General features: G+C 43.2%; 1 protein-coding gene across 2 annotated transcripts in view; it reads right to left on the reverse strand.

The window, feature by feature from the left end:
- The window catches only part of TSPAN14 (tetraspanin 14), a 39,259-nt gene extending 16,225 nt beyond the window's left edge, over window positions 1-23,034 (reverse strand). For both annotated transcript variants that reach the window (XM_035329516.1, XM_035329517.1), the window contains exons 1-3: window positions 22,632-23,034; window positions 8,762-8,859; window positions 1,129-1,179 (exon numbers count right to left, since the gene is read on the reverse strand). In XM_035329516.1, coding sequence (XP_035185407.1) covers window positions 1,129-1,179; window positions 8,762-8,842 — 132 coding nt within the window. In that variant the 5' untranslated portion in view covers window positions 8,843-8,859; window positions 22,632-23,034. The remainder of the gene's footprint in view (window positions 1-1,128; window positions 1,180-8,761; window positions 8,860-22,631) is intronic.
- Window positions 23,035-25,263: the final 2,229 nt, after the last annotated feature.

The raw sequence follows: 25,263 nt of genomic DNA on the forward strand, positions 1-25,263 counted from the left end.
CCCAGATATCATATGCGTTTCTCCACAGAACAGTTTGTACAGAGGAGATTGTAGGAACATGAGAATACAAACGGAAGAGAAGTTTGACACCTTCCATTAAATGCCTTCCATAAAGGATTGGAAACAAAATCCCTTTATAACAGAATAGGAGGTAAACATTTGTGCATGGAGTTAGCCTGCTTACTATGTACCAGTGATATAGCTGTGAGTGAGGATGTGTATACACACTGGGAGAGAGGAGGAGAATAAATGCCTCAGCATTAAAATCATAAAACTTGAACTTCCAAAAAGTGGGGAAATCCCAGAACCTCATTATGTGTGGACAATTTCTGTATACAAGAGCTCTAAGGAAATGTTACACTACAGTAGTAATGAAAGTGTACCTACTCAGCAGCACAACTCAGTGAGGGCATCTGCCCTCTTCTGTTAATTAAAATGCAGATTAAGTCTTCCAGTCATCGTCACTTTTTCCCTACTGCAAGCAGTTACAAAAACATGCTTTTACATTTCTAACAATGGGGTGATCCATTCACTTCCACGCCTACAGTGCCTCTTCTCTTGTGAGATGAGAGTTCAGTAGGTACATGCCTGCAGACTTCCTCTGACTGAGGAAGTTGTTCAGCTGAAATAAACCTTACCAAAATACGCGTTACTTAGCTGGATCATGTTCCTCAGTTTTGTTCCTCTACATGGTCATACAATCACTTCTGCAACTCCACAGGGAGTAAAGTAAAAGATAACAGATGGACTTAAGATGGAAATACTTCAGAAATATGATCCCAGAGATGCATTCTAATTATTTATACATATCGTTCTTTTATATTCCTTTCAAACACTATTCATTTCTAATAAAAGGAGGTGGGGAGATAAGCATATTTTAGAAAACATGTTTTCAATAGAGAACCATTCCATAAAGATTACTCATAAAGACTATTCACAAAGATTGAAGTCTTTAGTTCTCTTAAACCCTACTCTTACAAGTCTAGAAAGAGGTCTAAACATTCAGGACACAGCTAAATACCCAATCGTGGGCAAAAATGAAACTAACTTCAGTTTAGAACATCTGAACAAGGTCCTGAGCTCTGATGCTACTACATTTACTTCTCGCTGCTTCATATCTACCCTTACCTTTTCACTCCATGCCCAAAGTCCAGCTGCGAGGAATGCCACACCAGCTAGCTAAAGCAAAAAAAAAAAAAGAACATTAGATCTAATCAGTGAGAAAACACATTCTCAAACACTTAGCCAGTAGCACTGTTACTCAAGTAGAATAAATATTGTCTGCAATCCCAAATAACAGTAATGAGACATTCTTCCAGATGAGTCACTCTCAGAAAGAAAATCTAGAATGCTTTTATTCTATAGAATTCCTGTATTGTACAAACTAGTTTTGGACAGTATTTTAATTTGGTTATTTGTGATTGAGAGGGATACATTAGATTCCAAAATATTTAATGCACTTTGAAGTCATTCTGTATTTAGTCATGTTATAGTACCACTCCCAAACAGTAGGCATGCTTAACTTTTCATAACTTCGATGTCAAGATTCACATTAGATTCTTCCCTAATTACGTACAATTTCTCATCTTTATGCCTTGTTTGAGCCCTTTTGAATTAGACTGAAGCAATGGTCAATTCATTTACTTTCAATAAGCATCTAATGCATAATACACAAACTCCACACCAATTCACATGTTTGCATAATAAATACTTCTGATTTATATTCATCCAAATTAAATGATGATCCTTGTCCTAATCTTGTATTCCGTTTCTCCATTCTGAGGCAGTTCATTTTTAATATCCAATTTCAGTAATCAAGCTAAAATGACCTCTACACACTAAGGACCATCATCACCCTCCAAACAATCAATTACTTAAATGGCATTCTGGCTTGAAACACCCATGTATTGAGTCCATTGTAACCATATGAACAACTGAGGTTGCTCCCACACACACACACCAACCAAGCCTATGTGAGCATGACAAGTAAATCCTCTTAAAGCACCCTGAAAAGGGGATCTTTTCTGCTAGGAAAGGCAGTGCCTCCCATGAACTGAATGTACGTTATAAGCAATTTCCTGTAGCACAAGCAAGAAGCAAAAAAATGGGACCCTACTCCCCTCACACAACAAAATATGTGTAGGTCTGAAGTGCTGCTTGGTTCACTGTCTGCTGCCTCTAAACTTCATTCGGGGTACATGAAGCTTCTCTGAGTGTGCTCCGTCAGGAGGTGGGGAAAAAGAAAGCCAGGAGGGCTACAAGTGTCATCATGCATGCCATTCTGTAAAAGTTACAGAAATGATGAGAGACAGCTCTGTCTGTGCATGCAGTAAGCCATATGGTGGCGCTTAAGCACACAGATGAACAAACCAAACCCACAACTAATACGCAGGAAGAATTACAACTAGGCAAAGCAGTTCTAAGTTAAATTTCCAGATGTTGCTTAATAAGTGTCCTCTTCAGACTGGCTGTCTTTCATAATAATTACCCTCCTAAGTAAACTGGAATGGATTCTTATCAAGTACATTTTCACTGGTATGCTTCATTCTCATCTCAACACAAACATTGCTCATTTTTTAGTGTTCAGTTTCACAAAACACTATTTTTGCAGAATTATTTCTGAGCACTCATGCAAACTAGCTGCAAGTAAAACTGAGTTTATCAGCAGAAATATAAGCTTAGTCTCAAAGAATTAACATGGATAAATCTAAAGCTCAATCCAACTAAGACATAAGTGATTCAGAATTCTCACCAGAAGCAGCCAGAGTACAAAAAGTTCCTTTGGCAAACTTAGCAGAGAGCAGTCACGTATGACATTTTTGCTGAAGGAACAAAGACACCAGCTTCCTTATTTATAGGTGAGATTACTTACTTGCAAATAAGTTGTCTTTGTAAAACAGTGGTTATTTACCCAAGTGAGATTTCTTTGCTTTAAGTACCACATGCAAGGTAATTAAAGTACCTCACTGCAAATTGTTGTAGAAGACCATGGCAATAAAAGTTAGCATGATTGGGTATACTCAATATGGAACTCTACAGAGAATTAACCTAAGGAAGATATCCTTTCTCTGCAACTTTTGCACAAGGAGGCATTCCAGGGACTGCTGTGGGTCAGACCAGGGAACAGATCCAGCTTGAACTGAAAGAAGAGTTTTAACCTTCATCAGCTCACTGAGCTGGCCACATGAATGGGAGATCAGGCAGCTGAGAAGTAGCAATGCTAACTGAAAGTATTCCCCGGGGAGAGTGAACAAGCCAGCTAGTTCAAAAGAGAAGCATGCAAGAGTTTGCCTTTCACTAGGATCTGAATAACTTTTAAGCAAGAAAAAAAACTAGACTACCCAACTCGCTTCTGTCGTTGAGTCACTTATGAGACATGATGCGTAAAAGGTTGGATGGAAACATACACAAAGCGACTCTACTGTACCCCTTTGAACAGGAAACTAGACCAGCAACCAGCATTTGATCATTTCCTGCTTTAGAACTGAAAAAATCCAGAGCATGAACACACCGCATTCAGCTTTAAGCTCTACTCACAAGAGGTAGAATACTGGCGCCAGATCCCGTGCACCAGACAGACAACCACTTAGCTTAAACACTACCTGTTCCCAAGCACCCTTTCAATTCCTTCAACTGTGTTATGAGGCTCATCTACAAACTGAGAACTTAGCATCTGGTTTGTTTTTCCTATCAAGGTTGTAGCTCCTGCAGTAGACCCTTGCACATGAACTGCGTCAGGCTGTTTCAAGGTCCAATTGGAAGTTATGGGAATTGTATTCCCATTGAATTCAGTTTCAGCACACACAAAATGTTACTCTTAACAAAAAACACTTTCTACAGCCCCTGGCAAATAGTATTTGACATCACAGCTCCACCCACACCAGACTAATCTGCAGCCTACAGCCCTTCCTTCCTACCCTTGTCTCTTTCCAGACTTTTCCTCTTGGGGTCAGGAAACAACCTGATGGTGGATTCTTTCCTCTTCCTGACACAACCCTGCTGTCTTAGGTGTTCCTGAAATACAACATAAGCTGCAAAAGCCAAGAAAGCCTGATAGTAGCGTAATTGTTCCCTTACTTTTCAAAAAATAAGCTTGGAATTATTTTCCAGAGTTTAAGAAATGTTTTTTTGCCCATAATCTTCATGTTCAGTGCAAGGCCACTACAAGTTTCCTATAGTACAAGCAAAAACTTTTATTTTTCCCCCACCCAAAGCCCTTACAAACCAGAAACAAACAAAGCTACAGAGAATTGGAAGATAAAATCAAGATGACAGCAACTGAAACCTATTCCACTCTCTCCCCTCAATTCATTAGAGGGGCAATGAGTTTGCACACAGCCTAAAAGGCTTCAGAAGAAAGCCACATACAATCCTTCACTCAAATAGCCACATCCTGGCCAAGGTATAATTCTTAGGCTGCCCCAAAAAGACTTCAACTGCAGACAAAAAAGCAACTAAAGTACTTCCTTTTACTCCAGAAGCCTTCTAAAGCAAAAGCCAAAGGCTGCTGCACAAGGCAGGGCCCCACCCGCCCCGCTGACTCCTCTGGGCTCCCACAGCACAATTCAGGCTCACTTTGCAGAATGACTCAGCACAGCAAGGTGCCAGAACCAGGCCCTTCCTCTCTTTGCAGTGCAGTCTTTTAATTTCATTATGCCAAATGAGGCTACTGGGGGGGAAGAATGGGGGTGCCAAAAGCAGCTTTGAAGCTCGGCAGGAGGTCCGGCCTTGCTGCATGCAATAGGGTGGTTTCACTGAAACTTCTGGGCTATCCTAATGGTTGCAATCCTGCCTCAACACTATTCAGACAAGCGTATTTGGAGAAGTTTGATCTTACTACCATGCTTAAAAGTCAAGAAAACAAAGGAACTGCACATTAAAATCATGTCCAAGACCAAGCCTCCCTGTGACCTCCACTCCCTTTCTTAGAAGAAAGAGCAGAGCACAAAGCACAGAAATAATCCTGGAAGCCAGTCAGACTCAAGTCAAGACCAGGTGAATTAAGGCTCTACTCTCCCTGTGGAAAACAAAAAACAAAAAGCACACTTTCAAATACAGATTTCTAAAGGATGACAAAGCTGTGAGTGAGCTTGCCATTATTACCATCCTGTAACAGAATCGTATTTGCCCCCTTAAAATTCAGTATTTTTCTACTCTCATCTACATGAAATGAATTTGAAACATGACACACTGAAGAAAACCAATCACCCACCAAAACGTCTACACATTCCGTACACTAAGACGCCACAAATTTTTAAGTTCACCAAAGTCACTTATTTTGAGCTACAGCAGGGAAGGCAACAACAGAAGTACTGCATCTTTAGTAAGCACAACAGAAAACAAATGCAATTTTATCTATATTTACATGCAGACTATCGGGCTCATGAATAAACTGTCGTGAGTTGAGACACTGGTGAGCTAGCATCATACCTCTGATAGCTACTTAAATAGGCAAAAAGGCTGTCCACGTGGCAGAGGTGTGTCATCTCTCATGCCCATTAGAGTGACCACCCTCATTCTGAGGAAGAAACTCACATGGAACTGACAGGATAACATGGCCAAAGAAGAGCTGAATTTGGGATCAATTTCCAAATCCAACTCCAGTTTGTAGTAACAAACCATCTGCCAGAGGAAAAGCAGGCCCACCTCTTCCAGCCCCTGCCTGAGGCACTGGATTCAGCAGGGCTCCTGATCCAGTGCAGCTATGCTGCATCCACAGCATGCAACTTTTACAGCCTACCTGCTGGCACATTCACATTTTTCATTCCAGCAAGCAGATTTGAGCAGTTTACCCATGAGTGCCCATGCACCTGTCCTGCAAATCAAAGTCTTCATCAAGAACAGCACTGCCTCCTTAAATGCTGATTTTAATGTACATTTACATTTCCCTTCTATTTTTTTTAGCCCACTCAGTTCTTTTAAGGCACATAGAAGCTTATTTACTTTGTTCTACACAGCACTGATTTGTCCAATTAAATGCATTGTTAGACTAGTCATCTCAACCAGCTTGATGTCATAGACTCTTGAACTACTGCATCAGCTAAGATTCATGCACTTGCTTATAAGAGTGTCTACCCTCCCACTCAATGTTTTTACATAGCCTGTTCTACAACTACAGCTGCTGCACTTGCCAAAAGCGTTGTAGTTACACGTAATTTACCAGGTCAGCCTGATGACAATTTTTCAGCTGAAGCTTTAGACCATTCACTGAGAAAGCTACCAGGACTACTAATACCTGCAGAAGAACAATTCTTCCAGAAAAAAAAAAAAAAAAAAGAAACATACATTGGAAACCCACAAACTGTATTTTAAGTTCTCAACTTTCTGCATCTCCTAAAAGGATTCTCTATGGAAAAGAGAAATCCTTGGACTTTTATCATTAATTTCAAGATAATACAATCAATATTCAAAAACTTGAGAACTCCTCAGGAAATTAAAAAATGAATTCCTGCAAAAAAGCAGAGACAAATGAGTGATAGCATTCCCAATAAAAACAAAATGATTTTAGCTCTTCAAAGACTGTTTACCCAAACAGTACTTCATAATTTATTTGCTAGAAAGGAAGAGGTCTAGCACAATCTTAATACATTCAGGGACAAAAAAAAAATCATCTGTCCATTTCTCACATCTCACACTATCTGTATAAGAGCATCTCTTCAGTAACAAAGCAATTTCTCTGAAAAACAGAACTTTAAAGAACATAACCAAACAAATACTATTTCTCATACAGCATTCTGCTACAGATACATGGGACCTGTACTATATAAAAGAGGAAAAATAAGTACAGAGCTGGTGGCATAAGGACTTAAGTTATGACACATGAAGCTATGATAAAAATACTCAAATGATAGGGGAAAAAGATATCGCTTATGTTCAAACATTTGCTCTACGGCCATACTCTGGACAAGTGACACCACACACACCTCTTCTGCCCTGTTAGCCACACAAGCCCCTAAAGGCATAATGCTCCAGTATCACGTTAAAACAGTGCACTAGTATGCAAGTTGTGACGGTAGCAGAGTTCTGCAGTTTCCAACAGCATCCAGACATTTCAGTCTCAGAATTAATCTAGTCCTCTAACGTTTTTATTAGGCTGACTAAAGACAGCAGAAAATTCATGAGTAAGAAGCTCACAAGATTTCCTCTTTGTGCAGTGAACTCCTACACTAAGGGATCTTGCTTTGAACAGAAGACTCAGTCAGATGATCTCCAGAAGATCCATTCAAACTAGACTTTTCTATGATTCTAAATTAATTCAGAGTTTTGCCCATCACATATGCATCTTTCAAAAAGGCTCATTCTTTATATATTACCAAAGCAGCCAAAATGCACAGAAATGCTAATCCAGCTTACCAAAACTTTGTGGGTTAATCAAGCAAACCACCGAGTCATTATTGACAAGTACGAACAAGATTCTGTTGTCTGTAGCTTACATTCAGACTTTTTCCTCTGAAGTTAATACAGATAGATTTAGTAGCAACTATCGAGATCTTTAATTTTAGGCTCTAGGAAAATGTGGTGGTTTGATGAACAGCGACAAAAAAAAATCAGAATTGATATAGTCTGCTCTAGCACAAGTATTGATCTCAGACAAGTCAGGATGAAAAGAATCAATTTTTACTCAACTTAAACCAGATGTTTCAACCACATACCATTCTTTGATTCTTACTATCTGACCCTTCTGGCTTTGAAAAACAAAAGTATTTAGAGGAGACTATCCAGACTATACAAGCATTTCAGCTCTGAATGAATACATTAACCCAAGCTGCTAGCATTGGGCAAAGTCCTTGTGTCTGCACTTCATCATGACCACCTATGCCTTACCATGACTTCAGCTTCCATTACTTCAGATGTGAGCTCCTAATACTTGACCTACACATTCTGAAAAGAATGTAAAGGTTCAACTGATCAGTACCTTTGCCTTCACCACCCCTCAGAGAATACCATCTCTAATGCAAGGCTATATACTGATCTTTGAACAGCTGCCTTTCCTAGGGTAGGTGCTTTGGTCATCTTGACCATCATACTCATCTAAATCCACACACCTGATTTTGCATTCTTTGAGTTAACAGTAAACAAGCATTAGAGGCAAGCTAGTCCCTCATCACATATTTAAAGATGGCATCAGATAGTTTTGTTATCCTGGAAGCATAACCTTCAAGATCCTGATTACATTCTAATACCCCAGAGATGTGTTAACAACCGGCAACTCCTTCCTTCTCTTCTGCACACTGTACTTATAGCTGCACCACTCCGACACAAAGATCAAAGAAAATCTGAAGAGATACATTTGAAGACACTTATTTTAAAAAGGGAAGCAACCTAACATGCCACTTAAGTGCACTTAAAGACAGATTTAACCTTTGCCCAAACACACAACCAGTATTTAAGGGCTTCCATCACCCAAAAGACAGAGGCCTTGTCAGCAACAGCGGAGACTACTTTCTTTTGACAAATCCTTAAAGCAGATCTTCCCCGTCTGCATAAAAAAGACAACAATTTTCTCTGCTTCACTCATTTATCTTCAGTCCAATGGTAGGAGAGGAGGAAGACAGAGAAATTAGTATCCGTATCAATTTCAATATGAATGACTTTTGTACATGGGATAGGCTTCTGCAACTTCAGAACACCAGGGACATCTACTATAGATCAGCTTCTTGGGTTCAGTTAAAGATTTTAGACAGTTCTTGAATGGAAGTGCAGAAAATTAATGAAATTGAGGTACTCCCAAACTATTTCAGTTTCTACATTTTGTACTCACCCAGAAGACAATGTTGTAGCTGAAGAGCAGGTATTTGTACCAACAGCTGACCTCTGCATTAGAATATCGGTAATAGTGCATCTTCTATAACACAGCGCCTGCATAGAAGAGAAAAAAATTAAAAGAATCAGTCAAAGATTTTAAGAACAAAGGATTTTTTCCCAGATCTTTCACTCTGTTAAGACTATAGTAACCTGTACCATATGCCATTCGGAAGTATGTTCAAAGTCAGCTCACAAACTTTTGCTTACCCCAAACTCCTTCTAAGTATTTATTGCTTAATAACTTTATCTTCTGGAAGTGCACTAACATGGTAACAGGGAGGGACACCGAAAAAGGAAACTAGCTATATAACTACCCTAAGATCTGCATCAGCTTTCTCACTCCCTCAAAGCCATTGTATTTACACAGATAGCTGCCTGAACTTTTGCAAAAAGTCTAAACACCCTGTGGATTTTTACATCCAACGCTCCAGAGCTAACAATCTGTTACAAGTGGTTACCTGGAAAGCTTCAGTGTCCATGCTGCTAAATGCAACAGGGAGTTGTACTCCTTTCCATATTTTAATGTTTCTTTATCAAAACAGTACACCACGAGAGGTTTTATTCTTAAGAACAAAAGCCACACCATCAGACAGCTGATCTGCACTGCAAAGTTCTGTTTTCATGTTTCATTATATGCGTGAGAGAGATAAGGTTCAACTGCAATTGTTGCTCAGACATCTCAGAGAACTAAATAAAGCTTTTTGTATTGTAGCTAAACCACTCCTACAGAAATGCCATGTATAGAAAAACAGAGGACAAGCTCTTAAGATGAAAGCTGGAAAGACAAAGCACTTACCCACCCAGCCAAGTTTCAGAGAACTGACCACACAACAAGTGCTGCCTACAACAGACCTCATGCAGCAGCTCCAGATTTCAACCCTCTGAGCACTTGGGACAAATGTTTTCCTCCCACAAGACATTTAGGAAATGCCTGCAACAGAAGCAAGCAGAGAATTTTCCAAACACCTCATCACTAAGAAACAGACTTCAAGGACTATGCTGACCTGGGCATCCACAGACAGCATGCAAGAACTGAGCCTAGCTAGCAAAGTCTGAAAAAGCACCATGGAATGGCTAGCGGCAGATCACCACTGCAGCCACAGTTATAGGAAGGCAGATACATTTCTTTTAGAAAGCAATCTGTAACTGGGTGTAGAAAGAAATCCCACCAAAAGAGCAGGGAGAGAAACAAATACCCATCAGCTTCGAGAATCCCATTCGATAGAAGCTAAAGTCAGTTCTATATTGTAAGTACACTACTGATCATTTTCCAGGACAACTATGAATTACTACTGTCATTGTCATCTGTGAAGAACTTGTTTTTGAAGTCTCATTAAGGCATTTCAAATCTTGCCTTCAGCTTTTCCCTGAAGCTAAAACCACACATATACAGATATGACACACATGACAGACATCTTCCGCCCAGGAAACTATGCACAGGGATCCCAGGTAGGCTTTGATTTTCCTTCCAGAGTTCTCCCTGTCCCAGGCTTGGCTTCCACCTGCAACCAAACCAAGTCCCTGCATGGTCCAGACACATTTGCCTCCTTTTTAACACCAACCAGAAAGTTTCTTGGTGGCCTAATCAGGAGATAGGTACCAGAAATGCAGAAACAGTGCAGAAAATCTAAAGAGAACATTTCAGTAAGTACTCCTTACTTTTACAAAGTTATGGGAAAAAAATAACTGGAAAGTCATGTGACCTGGTACAGCAAGGAAGACTGAAAGATGTGCAGACAATTTCTGCTTTTTCCAACCCAAGACAGCTGCATATACTTAAATTTTCCAATCCTACTGAAATTTGGCAGGTGTTACACTAGTTACACCGATCCACTTGACTTGAAAATGATCAATTTACGTATAATAAACCCAGGCATCACCTAAGTAGCCTGTAAGATTATGATACCTATGCAGGTTGTTTTAGACACATTATCCACAGGCAATTCTAGACAGCATCTTGAATGACCCTTCAGCAACAAAACACTCTCTGCTCCCTCTTTCATAGAAAACTCCAAGTTCGAAACACTTGGGTTAAAGCACAAAAGTTCTCTTGGTTGAAATGAACATGACACGAATGCAGAAACATGCACACTACTAGAAGTGCATTGCACTGGGCAGAGGAGCCCTTGTCCAGCACTCAGGACAACTGCCGGACAACCTCACCAGAGAGAAGCAAGAGCTCAGAGAGTCAGCACCTCAGGATAATTAGCAGCAACATCCTCAAAAGCTTATCAGTTTGTTACTGTTAAAAAAAAAAAAAGCACCAATACAGATGAGGAAGAGAATTTTGGTATCACCATGTTTTTATATCATTATGTACAAGACTACTTGATGCAGCCTTTTGAATTGGAGCGCTAGTGAAGAAAGCTTGCTTAAAAGCTACTGTAAGAAATTGAGAAACCTCCCTATGAGATGGAATAAAACTGAGTTTAAATAAGAACTAAAACATTTTTCCCCGTGAACAGCTCTAATGGAGACTGAATGCGCACAACAATCTACTAAGCTGGTTTCAGAGAAACAGCTGAAAGATTAAAGTATGTATTGCACATTCTTACAGAAACAGTACCTGCAATATTTCTCAGGCTAGAATGTGAAAATTCACCATTAGAACCTTAGCTTGTTATTTCCACAGTACAAAAGTTGAATCCCATTCAGTTTTAATCAAACACTGACAACAAACTTTGCCATCCAAAAACTCATCCTATTACTAGTTTTTATGGTCACAGCTCATTTATAACAAAAAAAAGAACAACTACAAAGAGACACCAGCTAACACAACCTTTGTACTTCAATAATGGAAGTGCTACTTTATGGCAATATGGGCAGTAACTGGAAATTACTTCTCTAAATGTAACCCAGTCACACGCATAAGCTGAGTTTTGCAACACGCATTCTTAAGATACAGACAGTTCCATTTCCTCATGCCCTACTTCAACTTCAGTTACAGACATTTTTACCCCATCCAGCTTCACAGACAGTATTTATGCATCTTACAATTACAAGACATTGCAAAGAAAACTTGTTTGGACACAACTTTCCTAACAGGCTTTTCTAAGCGTGCTACTGAGAGAACACTAGAAAAGGACCAACCAGTTGATTTTCCCAGCTTTGATTCCCTTAGAGTAAGTACATAGCTGTCTCTAGCTCTAAATGGCAACTCACATCACTACATTCCTTAAAAACAGGGTTTGGCTACACAGACTAAGAGCCTGAAAATATGATCTGAAGCAGAAAGGCAAGCATAGCATTTCAAGAAGCAAAATACAAGTGCAGTCTGAAGTCTTCCTTTCTGTTAGGTTGCCCTCTTTGACACAGACTTGCATCCAATTATTCAAGCCCCAGCTGCAGAGGAACTCACTGGAAGCATCAGAAGTGTCCTTACTGATAAGCACTGTTGCCTGCTTAAGTCATCACTCTGATCAACAACTTGTAACACATCTCTCTGCACTTCCCCATACAACTGGCAAGGCACCAAAGCCATACCCATCACAGGGCAAAAAAGCAAAGTGACTTTTTATTTGCTCTTTATTTTCTTAATGCTCTGAAACAACGGGGGTCCTGTGCAACCAGCATTGGTTCTTCATTGCAAGAAGCTGTCCTACAACAGCACGTGGCTCCTCAGACAGATGTTTCCTCCTAAAATACCTATATTGGGAGCAGATTTGACTTATTGTTTTTGTTTATCCGCATCAGGCGCCTTTTGGTTCTTCTTGGCAGACCAAAAACGATACGGAGAGGTATGGTCACTACTGATGTGGGAGTGACATTCTGACATACAGCATCTGAAGTGTAGGTATGTTTGACTGCTTTTTTTTCCCTCCAACCCTACAAATAAAGAGGCAAACCACCCACTCAAAGCCACACAGCCACCCTTCCCATGTTTACACTAAAAATAGTCATGTTTCCTAGTGTAGAAAGCATCTGTTATCAGAAAGATCTGCTGCCTCCATACTTCATGAACTTCACATCATAGGCTACATAACTATGGTTAGCAATACTATAAAACACTTGGAAGCTTCAGGCAGTCTGTAGGCAGCACTGACTAGTCACTTTCTCTACTGCATTTCTGACAAAGCAAGTCACATTGTCTCAGCTGGCAGTTATCACCCACTCAGCAACAGGAATTTCTAAAAAATTAAATATAGAGCACAGCTGCTTTGGTAGAATTTATAACTTTGTTTACAGCTTTAACAAGGAAAAGAAGTTGTCATTCATCAAGTGAATGCTGCCATTTCAAAAGCATTTCTACACCCACTCTGCCACTCTTACTTTCCAAATGCTGTAGCAGTCTATAGATGTTAACCCTTACAAAACAAAGCTGTGATATATTAGCCAATCTCCCGTGGATATGCAAGGAAATCCTCAAAGATAAGATACCAATCTAAAACAGGAACAACCGGAACGCTAATATGCATCTAAGTCTAGGTCCACAAACTCTTTTGAACCTCAGGAGGCATTATAGCTTTACCAAGCAGACCTAAGTCACGCTCATGTTCCAGTTAAAGCCAGTGCTGCCACTGCACCAACTCCTTCCCTGCCCCATCTTACAATCCACAGCCACTCACCACCCTACTCAGCGGCAGGGGACAGTCATACAGTGAATCACTCAGCAAGTCAACCCTGCAATTTTGTCAAACTCGCTAAGAAGAAAGCAGCGCTGAGCCTTTCAACCCACCTCGCCAGAGCCACACGGATGCCAGCAGTGGACACAATCAGGTGGCAGCACGAGGACAAGGCTGGGAGGCCAGAAGCAGTGCCAGCTCCCAAGTGTGCTCAAGGAAATTCAGTACCACTGAAATGCTCTCTACACCAGCATCACAGACAACAGGACACAAGGCTAACACAAGGAAATGCATGAAGCTGGGGGACACCGCGCAGAACTGAGGCATGAGAAAACCAGAAAGTTAAATTTGTAAGCTGCTGGCTGTTCTACCCCAGCCCATCATCCACCAATACAAAGTATTAGGTCCACATGAACCTAGTGAAGGAAATTAACACCACCACAAGCACAGCACAGGGGAGTGGGAAGAATTTTTTACAATATAGCAAGAGATGCACGTTGGCCTATTGCTTCTTTAGATGTGCCTGCTTAACTCCACTACACCATTAACACCAGCTCCCTAACAAAGACATCACTTCATTCAGGTCACTTATTAAAAATAAGCATCATTCTTTTGGAGGGGCTAAATTAATAGTTTTTTTTGTGGTTGGGTTGTTCGTTTATTGGAGTGGGTGTGTGTGTCAGTGAGTGAAGTGGAAAGCCAGACACAGCCCTGACCAGGAGCAGCTCAGACTCTTTTTGGGCCTTTCTGAAAAGGGCACAACCAGGAAGCACCTACAGACTGCTCTTTCCACATCCCCCAGAGAAACTGACTACAGCGAGTCATAATGTTCAGTGCAGTATTGGGTGCTGGGTGTCAAATCTTCATGTGTAAGGATTGAGTTTGGGAAACAGAAAGCAAAACTGATTGGATTTAGAGCTCTTACGCAGGCTAATCTGTCTCTGGAATGGGAGACAGCAGCACTTCTGGTGATTCAGGAACTCTCTGCAAAGCTGTGTCATCTTTTTTAGTAATTTTGTCTCCTAGGGATTCTTACAAGGGCCTCTAAAGAAATACACACTTCTCTTAAAGCACAAGGGTATAAGGGAATGGTATATTTACTTCCACTGCAATCCAAGAGAGCAGAGAAACATCTGTTCATTCTTAGAAGCCGCCTGAAGATTATTTAACAAAAGGTGTTTTTTTTTTTTTTTTTTATTTTTTAAACCTGAAAGACTCATTATGCAAGGCAGACATGGCTAATAGGTTATCCCTACCTTACTAGAGAAATAATGGCCAGAAAAATCTTTGAAGTTAATGGAAAATATGACCAAAGCCAGACAGATTTCTTCAAACATCATCTTTTGGGGCTCTTACTCCTGTAATATGCTAGAAACTCAAAGTCCTCATGCTGTTTGAAGAGTATTTCTGGCACAACTTGTGCCAACGCAACCTCTACACAACAATCCTCAGAACTGACCCAATCCCCTATAAAATGGGGAGAGCTTCAGCGACCAGGCTTTATTCACTGCAGCACAAACTGCAACTTCGGAAAAGTTGTAAGGAACAGCAGTTTTCCCAAACCCAAAACAAAGCAGCAGCAATTCAGAAGAGCCCTAGAGAAGCTCTACAGATCACTGACATGCACCTGCTTACTGCGAAACCGGCTACTTTCATGTGGACAAGCTGAATCAGAAATACCATGTGGAAAGTACTCTGAACTCAGACTAACATTCAGAATGCAGACACCTTGAATTCTGAAAATATGCATAAGCATTAAGGAAAATAATCTGTTAACCTCTTCTGAACTGCCCATTTGACTAAAAAGCAACCAAATCTTTGGCATAAAAGCACCAGGTTGCACAACTGCAATTCAAGCTATTAGTCATGGGATATTAGATCTACTTATTTTCTTAATCTAACAAAAATATAGGAAGACTTGAGGATGGCAAGCAGAATTAGCAGTCACCCCTGCAGCACTCAAAGACCATGAACGGAGGACAAGAGCACTTGTATCAGTCACTTCGCAGAACTCACCACACAGAAGCTACCAAAAGATAGTCAGCTGGACCTGCTTAAACACTAGTCAAATATTTATTCCTACTTAGCTACAAAAGCTAGTAGTAACTCTAAAAAACAAACCACACATACACAAAAACAGCTCCAGAAATTTCAGTTTTACATTACCAAAAACTAAACTCTAGTCAGAATGAGAACTAACACCACAAGAATGCAGTCATCTACTATGAAAACTCAACCTGCAAATATTTTCACCTACTGACACTGAGGAGACAGAGGTACAACTCAACTCAGCCATGTACTGAATTTTATCACATCTATGGTATTTCTGCTCTGCTGATTCCAGGTTTGCTACAGTACTAAGTGAACAGATAGAAACTGTCTGCTCCAACGTGCAGCAGCCCTTGACAAGGATGAACACCAACTACAGCAGCACCTCTGACCCCGCTGAGGAGCAATCTGCTCAAAGTAGCTGACTGCAAATGGATCGGGTATTCTGTATGCTGACTTACAGCAAGAGACAGCAGGGGAAGCAGAAAGAGAAAGAAACATCGCAGGTAAAATGAGTCCAAAAGTCAGTGATTTTCTGAACACAGGCAGGAGAAAGTGAAGGATCTTTTCATAAGCTGTCAGGCTCTCTATTAATATTTGAGAACTGCAAACAACAGCACGAGTATAAGATGCAGGCTTCACTGACCTTATCTTCTAAAGCGCTATGGAATAATCCACATTTCCATAAGTTAAAACTCAGACTGGTTACTAGGAAAAGTTAAACCAACACTAGATACTTACCACAGCTCAATGAATGGCTCATTAACTCCTTGAAAATGTTTGGAATAATCTTTCATTCCCAAGAAAAAAAAATAATAAAACTATTACAGTTTCACCAGAATAGAAGCTTGCCTATGTGTTGTAACTTCAGCATTTAGAAACAAACCACAAGCTATTTCACTTCACAGAAAGTTCAGATATTGGGAAACACAAGTGTGTCACTGATTCTGACCAGGAGTTTATTCACTTTGGGGAGCAAAGCCTGTCAGAACAAGTAGCAAGAACAACTTCAGCTGACCAAAGCCCCTCAGCTGCTTTCTCGCACCCCTGAGAGCCCACTCCCTATAACACTATCAGTAGTGGGGCAAAACTCACTCTCAAATTAAAACAGACACGTAGTTTTTGTTTTTTTCTTCAGAAGGTTTTGGAGTCTTGCAAAGCAAGCACTTTATTTGAGGAGCCAGAACTGCCAGCACAGGGAATAGTTTTCTTTATATTTAGTTATCCAACAGCAGAACGTATTCCACAGACACCACCTGCTCCTTCCTATACCTCCATACAGACCACAGGGCTTCAAGAACAAAATGGGTCCTCCACTTGCTGTACCACTTTGTATCCTAAGTCACAACTTGGAAGAAAGACAGGAAGCCACCAACTTGCTTTGCTGACACATCTGTTCTTTCTTCAGAGGACAACATCCTAAACTTTTAGGCATATTGTGGCTTTCCTCCGCTTCCCAGGAATGCCACTTGTTCTAGGCTCCTTTTACACTTCAGCCATAAAGGATATCCCTTCATTTTCTTTTTTTTTTCCCTCCCCCACAGAGAAAAACAGACTGATTATAGTAATACACACTCAAGGAATGACTAGCATATAATTTTATTCTTAAAAGCATGCCTTGCTTTGGGTATAACATGCAGACTGTTCATGCCTGCATCATATTCTTAGCCTTTATACTGAATGTTCCTATATATTTTAACAATTTAAACAGGATCTCAAAAAGCAACGAGCTCGCAGAGAAGCGAACGCACCTATGTGATACTAGTTAGTTACACTCATCATTTGTTCTGCTTAAGCATTGCTGCGTGCATGTCAGAGACATGACATGGAGCTGAAGCCACCGAAGACTCAATTCTTCTCCCTTCCTACCCCCCCATAGGAGGAACAGGCGCTCCTCACACAGCCTCCCAGCACCATGGGATCCACCCTCCCTGCATTTGCAGCCCATTCATGCAAAGCTCACTGACTGTCATTGCCCTCCCTGCGTGGCAAACGAGCTGCACTCAGCCCACACTTAGAACCTTGTTTTTAGGTGCCGACCAGGACCACTGCAGGCTTGGGGGGCACAAGAGAAAATAGCTCTTTGTGGCCACGTAGACAGTTCAACAACAGGTACAGTAATTGTTCTGCCTACCAGCTGACTTTCTGGGAAAGAAAGACACGTGTGACTTTCAGAACAGGACTGGCATGTGAACCTCTACCACACAACACAGGAAAATATTAGAGAAGTGACAAAACAGCATTCAAACACCTCGTCAGCCTAACCACTGTCAGCTCTTCAGGAGACCACGTGGCTCAGCCCAAAGAAGCAAATGCTTCAGGAGATGTGGCAGATAGGTTTGCATAGCACCCTGCATATGAACCACAAGGCAAGGAGAAAGAAGAAAGACCAAAGCTGCTCCAGGCTCCTAAGCCAGGGCTTGAAATGCTCCAGCCCTTCCCCCAGTAGCCAGTGCTCGCACAGGGTCATGAGAAACCGTCAATTGTTTGCTGGAAGACTCGCGTCCTCCCCAGGGGAAGGAGGAAAAAAACAAGCTCTCCACCTCGTGAGGGGTTGGCCAAGAACAACATGGTGTAGCAGAGATCACGGCAGCAGAGGCTACGCAGCGATGCTGTCGGCACTCCATCACACCCAGACTTTGGTCTCTGCAAGCAGCAAATGGCAAAGGCACCAGCACAGTGAGAAGGTACAGAAGTGAGACACAACAGCCTCACCTGGGCCTTTAATCAAAGGAGAAAACATATACCTCTAGGCAAAAAAAAATAGTAAGAACACAGGAAACTGCCATCTTAACATGCTGACAGCATTGCTGCTTACACAAGCAGCACAGCCCAGAGGAAAAAAGAAAAGAGCTAAAGACACCTTCCCTTCCCGTTTGTCCCAGCTGGACAAGTCTTACAGCTGAACTCCCTCCGGCCCTGCAGAAGCAGATTACTGCTGTGACCGCTTTGTCCAAACAGCCTTCCCAGTCTCACTGCGCTGTACACCCTGCAAAGTTACCTCACGCTCTTCTGGGAGTCATCTCACTAATTCCCTATCCATTAGTCTCAAGTCACACAACTTTTTAAGCAAGCCTTCTTCCTCTACAGGCTGGCCATTCAGACATACTGAAATAACAGGCAGGGTGAAAAGCTTTTTGTTTTGTACCCTGTGTTATATATAGCTTTACCACTGTTCATTTTCCACATAATGCCAAGCACTTCCCTGAGTACCATTTAATAACAAATTGTTGAGGGGGAGAAAAATGAGTATCAAGGTCATGAGCTCCTTATCCTGGCAATCAGAAGCCTGCTGTCATATAAGAGACCCAAGTCCAAGAATTCTGATGTCTTCCTTCAGATGCAAGTTACTTGAGGCTACTCCCTTTACTCCCTGTTCCAGGGGTTCCCAGATACCAGACTACATGTCACAGAACCGATTTTATATCCCAAAGCAAGGGCAGACAACCCTTGCTAAGCAGAACAAAACACTTTTTGAAATACTAAAATTTTCAGCATTCAGCTGCCTCTAAACACCATGCTTCACCCTGCTTCCTGCAGCTGCTGCCACGGTTGGAAAATGCTTTCCAGACAGATACAAATATCAAATATTTAATCTTTGGGCAACAAAACAAAAACCTTTAAAACAGGAAAAAGACTGCTGGAAAGGGCTTTTGGGTCACAGGAACAAATTTGGTTTTGTACACTACCAACTTGTCTGAAGCAATCAAGCCAAATTAAAAACCCACGAAAGCCAAAAGCTCACATTCACACATGCTCAGCAAGCACCTGAACCTGTTAGCACCAAAGAAGAGCTCCAACTCCAACCGTGGGCTTCAGCACAGGTTTTCACAATGAAGACTCCTTGTTCAATTTGTTAGAACTGGCTGCTCTCTACATACACTGAGAGCACACAGCTTCTTGCAATACCAGGAAAATCTGGTAAATGTGTGCCTACCCCACAGTATGAGAGGTACCAAGGCCCTACCCTTAAGCCTTTGCCTTTGACATACAGGTTCACAATGAAGACAGCCCCAGGACTTTCAGCTTTTGCACATACTGCTGTAAAGACAGGCATGCAGAAATAGCTCTAAGAAAATACATAAGCAGACATTCCGGATAAGAACAGAAATCCACACACATCATGTATGAGCTTTACTATAAGGAAGAGGAAAAACTACTGTTTCTTTGCTCCCCAAAAGGAAGAGAGACCGGAAACGCTGAAGCAGAACAAGTGCTGGTCCTCACTTCCAAACAAGGGCCGAGGCGCAATTTGAGCCACATAAGACATTTCCTCTTGCATTCAGCACATTTTATTTTCTTTTGCTCCAAGTCTTCCGCAATAGATAACAGAATTTGAGAGGTGGTGTTCTGCCCAGTCTTTCACAATCTTCTTTCAAAGAAGGCTTCATTTCCAAGATTTGTGCAAACAAGGTCAGCTAAAGCCTGGCCATTCAAGTCAGTAGTTTCAACTGCAAACAGCGGAATCCCTTATCCAGTTAATATCTGAAGACCACTATTTTCTGCAGGTTAAATCCTTTCTCTGTAATCCCCACCTGTGATGTGCCTAAAATAGCAGAATTAATCCAACAACAATTTTTCAGCTCACTGACCACACTGAAGACGTGTTTTGTTCAGTCATCCAGAGAAGCTGTTTTACAATGAAAAAAAAAAAAAAAACAGAACACTAAAACACAAGACCTTCAATTATATTTAACTACACAGTGGCTGTTTCAAAATGAAGTTTTGAACCTATAACGCGTCAGGTTTTTTCCTCCCTCCTTTTTCTGAGCTAAGATTTGCTAGACTAAAATCAAATTTCAGTCATTTGGGGGGATCCAGACTATAAAACTTTAAAAACCACGCAAAACAAACCTCAATCTGCTTTACTCTGAAGATCTCCCACATTGCTTTTAACCTTTCCTTGACTGGATACTTTTGGCTGAGCATGAGCCAAAGGACAAGGACACTGCTCCTGCCCCAGCAGCTCTGGGGCTGGAAGGCTGCAACACTATCCTCCAGTAACACAACACCACTACAGCTCCAGAAGAGCCCTAAATTCTGGGGTTGTGCAATACCAGGGAGAAAGACACCTTTGGAGGTATCATCAGGAGCCACCTGGAAGAGAACTGTTCCTCAGTTCCTTCAGCTGCTGTTCCCGCAGCAGCATTCTGCAGTATTTACCGAACTAAAGAAAACTCTTGTTTGTGCATTTGATTTATTGTACGTACAGTGGAAAAGCTTAACAAAGGCACACAACCACCACAGTACATTCACAGATCTTGTGAACTGGACTGTTAGTAGCCTTGAAAATATACCATGTATGTATGCCACAATACAAAAGTACAGAGGTCTCTTCTACCAGAAACGGGACATTTTGACCCAGGAAGCCACAGTGCAAAGCAGCATGGCACAAAAAGCCCACAAGTAAAAACATTCTTGAATCACATGTGAGCTAGGCATAAGAGTCTCCTTTGTCTCGTGTCTGAAGCTCACATATTTCACCATACCCCACCCAAGTGGATTTCTTTTTCCCCTCAAAATTGCACAGAGCACAGATCAGACAAAGAACACCGGATTTCAGTGACTTAGTTCTAGATCTTACCCTTTAGGTCTTGCCAACCCATGAGTGAGACCATCAACAACCACAACAAAAAAAAAAAACTAGCATGCAACTTATTTTTCAACAGATGCATTTCCGATCTTTTGGGAAGCTATTCCTAAAAATTGCTGTTTCAATGGCACTATGGTTTTGAACATGACAGTCTTAAGGATAGGGAACATCATCACATTCTTTGCTCCCCCAAGAACAGAGCTAGAAGAACATCACACCCTAGAAGTACTTTCTTGCAGCATCATTAGCCAGAGGATACAGAACACACGTCCTGGATTTGTTTAAAAAAAAATACATAAAACCTGCTAAATAGTTCCCTCCTACCCAGCTCACTCCTACTTCGTACCAGGGAACAGACCCAAACTCCCACCTGACCTCTCCTCTCCCACACAAATCCCCCGTCAAGCAGATGGCAGGGCTATCTCAAACACCATCCACACCTCAGTATTTCAAGTCTCACACATTTACTGTTAGTATGAAGTTGCTCAGGAAGTCACATGCCTAGCTCACTGATGGAGATAGTTGGAGAGGAAATCAGCATCCCACTGAGCACTTATAAAAAAGATATACCCTGTATTTCCATCCCCAAAGAGCTGGTTTCCTTGTGTTTTATCCAAAGCTCTAGGTCACAAGTTTCATGCCCCCTTGGAGGGAAAAAAAAAAAAAAAAAAAAAAAAAGAGTTGTACTGGAAGAATTTGATCCTGCCAGATTATCTTAAAATAGCCTCCCCACCACCAACTTTGAAGGCCTACCAAGGAAAGGGAAATACCAAACAAGTAACTTATGTTACTTTTAAAATATTATTTTATTATTATTACTACTCAGGAAGGCTCCAAATGAAACCACCTGAAGTACAAACTGAGCACGGGAGATAAAGATCGCAATGTACTTAACAGCCTTATGCAGACACTTTGAAAGCGTAAAAATCCTCGTTTGTTGCACACACGGAAAAAGGCCAGCTTAGTCAGGCAGGTACAACACCACGGGGCTTGCCCTCTGCATCACTCCAAGCCTCCTTCAGCCCAACTTAAACCCTCTCCTACAAAGGCAGAACGCGCAAGAGCCGTGTGTCCCCTAAAAACAGGAGGTTCATACACAGAGGGGAATAAGTCCACACATGCCACGCATAACGTGGTAGCTTGTCAGCAGCGCTCTGCAGCAGAAACACCCCGGAAGAGGAGCCCGAGGTGGCACACCGGGGACCTTGGTGGCACCCCGGGGACCTTGGTGGCTGCGGGGCGGCCCGGGCAGCGGGGCTCGCCGCCCACCATCTTGGGCGCGACGCGGGCCTCACCTGCAGCGCCGCAGGGAGCCGCCCGGCCGAGGGGAAAGCCGGGCGGGCCCAGATCCGGCCCGGCGGGGCGCCCAGGGCCCTGCGATCCCCGGCGGCACCTCGCCGCGGAAACAACTTCACGCCGGCTCCCGGAGGAAGGCTGCCTCCTCCCTCCCTCCCTCCCGAGCCCTCGCCGCGGCGCCTTGAGCACGCCCGAAATGGCTGCCCGCTGCCGGGGGGCTGCGAGCCCCGCGTCCCCACTCGCACTCCGAAACGCCGCAATTTTAATGGGAGAAGGGCATTAGGGAGAGAGCAGCCGTGCTGCCCCGGCCGGGGGTCGGGACTCACCCGGGGCAGCAGCCTGCTCGCCAAGTTTCGCCAAGTTGGGAGGAGGGCGAGGCGGCGGCCGGCGAGCTCCGGGGTGCCTCGGCTAGTCCATGGGCACGGTGCGGAGCCACCTCCAGACGCTGCCCGCCACAGCCGGCCACCGCCACAGGAGCCGCTCCGCAGAGCCGCCCGGAGCTGCCCCACTCGCCGCCGGTTCCCGGTGCCGAGGCGGCGCGGAAATGCGCTGCCAGGCCACGCCTGCTCCTCGCACGCAGCCGCCCTCCACACAAAGGAAGCCGGCCCCGCTGCTTAGGGGCCCGTCGCTGTCCCGGGCTTCCACCGGCCTCCAGGCGGATCCGTGTCCTCTTCCCCAGCCGCCGGGGGAGGCCCGCTTCAGGCTCCCCCTGCCACAACCCCCCGAGGCCGGGTGGGGACTGCGAGCGACGCGGCTCCGCCCCGCCGCAGAGGCCGCCCCTCAGAGCCCCGCTGGAGGAAGCCCGGTGCTCTCAGCTTGATAATAACAAATATCATTATTTTAAACTTTTTTTTTTTTTTTTTTTTTTTTTTTTTTTATTTTTAACCGAGATGGCCGCGGGGCCGCCCTGCGGAAGAGGTTCGAAAAACCGCGAGCTAGGCGGCGGGCTGGGGCAGGTCGCTGCAAGGGGCGGCCTCGCTTCCACCACCCTCCCCTCAGGCTTTCGTAACCACAGCGAGCGTGAGGCAATTTCGGGGCAGAACCCTAGAAGCACAACCTGAGCGCTACCTAGAAAACCAGAAGTTGAAGGAAAAATAAACAAAGCTACCCCCCAAGAGTACTTTGAGTCCTCAAGCGTCCCGGGGTTTTTAAGCTTCTCTGATGAGGCCACGGGAAGGTAGACGTGAGGGGAAGGAGCAGTTGACTCACGGTTTTTTAACCCCTGTGGCGAGCATGTGAGAGCTCTCACCTGAGGCGGTTGCCACCTGGAAGGTGGGGAAATATCCTGCCTCTTCCATCGGCTGCCTGCCTCCCCAAGCCAGATCTGGCCACTGGTCAGCCCTCCAAACCGATCCTCGTGTGGAGCAGTTCCTGGGCATTGCTTCACCTGATGGTTACCTCAGCTTTTCTTGTCCCCATCTGCGTTTTGCATCTTGGCCTCCCTGCCCTCCCAAATAATGGGAGAAAGGCAGTCCTGGCCTTGTGTGTAGATCAAAGGCAGTAAGGCCTGCTTTGTAAAAGGGTTTCAGGAAGCAGGCTGCGTGTGATGGACGGCATACACCGAATAAAAGCCACGAGGCCCAGGACACACAGAAAACCTAGGCTTTCCTCTAGGGCAGCTCTTTTTACCTCAGTTTCTCGCTTAGATCCTAACTTCCTCGCACTTCTGCTGTGCCCTTCTTTTCTATGCCTTATGATCCCCTTAACACAGGGAAAGGTCGCCTTTGGTCTCTTCCTCACAGATAGAGCAAAACTATTTTCTTCAGTGCCTCACAAGCTATGAAAATACATTGGTGTGCAATAAGGCGAGGCTAAGGGGGTAGCTCAATGCCAGAGGCACTAATACAGGCCTTCTCATATTCTCTATGCTTCTTCATCTGCCTCAGAGCCTGGAGTTCGGAACTTAATTATTCCCCCAGATCAGCAGCAAGTGTTCCTGACAGAGATGGCAGCAATCTCACCAAGTGTTCAACTAAACGGCGAAAGGAAGATTTGAGTGAATAAATTGGGGGAGTTTGGTTCTTCTCATCTACGCAAGGGCAAGGCCGAGAACCAAAACCATGCTAGACATAAAAAGCTGTGGATGTGCAACTCCTGTCACACACACACCTGTCTGAAACAGACAGATACAGACAGAAACTGCAGATACACCTCTGGTGGCATCACCAAGATTCCTTCTCACCCCCTACACGCAGTTATTCAAAGAAATGTCAATACAAAGATTTTGATTGTGTCTTCCAAACTTAGATTCTCACTAATACAAGAGATTGCATTTGTGAATGTCTTAGGTGCAGGCATTGTGAATGCTGGCTTACACCAAAGGCGTGAAAGGCTGAACCCTTCCAGGGCCACAGCCAGGTTCAGCTGTCCCCTGTCCCTCAGGCAGATACCATTTCAGGGATCCCATCTGGGTCTGGAGAAAGGCATCTTTAATTCTACAGATGCACTTAAAGATTGTTGCATGATAGCAGCTTTGCTATAGTCTCTACTGCTTGCAGGCTACCCCAAGCTTGCTCAAGGATTTTATAAATGAAAGTAAAAAGGAATTGACAGGTAAAGCTGAAAGAAAATGCTAGAAGAATCACCTGAATGTCAGGGATGATCTAAGTGAAGAAGAGGAACTAGAAAGGGTCATTGGATTCTCAGGTGATGAAAAGAGGTAGAAGAGATCTTTTCCTCACCTCAGAAGCTATTCCAGTCACCTCGCAGAGCACTGAGCCACATTTCTGGTGACATCCAGAGCCAAGGCAGACAGCTCCAGTATGCTGCCAGCATTAAGAGATGAGAAGACAGAGGGAGCAATGGTAACTGCTAAATTGGGGGGGACAGCTTTAGGGTATACAGACTGTGGAATGAGGAAGGGGATCCCTGTCAGTAAAATAAGGATCTCCTGCAACTGAAAATAGTCTTTGAAAATGGTCAATACTAGCAGTTCACAGTGTAGCTGAATTGACAGTG

The sequence above is a fragment of the Oxyura jamaicensis genome, chromosome 6, assembly GCF_011077185.1.
Source record: "Oxyura jamaicensis isolate SHBP4307 breed ruddy duck chromosome 6, BPBGC_Ojam_1.0, whole genome shotgun sequence".
Lineage (NCBI taxonomy): Eukaryota > Metazoa > Chordata > Aves > Anseriformes > Anatidae > Oxyura > Oxyura jamaicensis.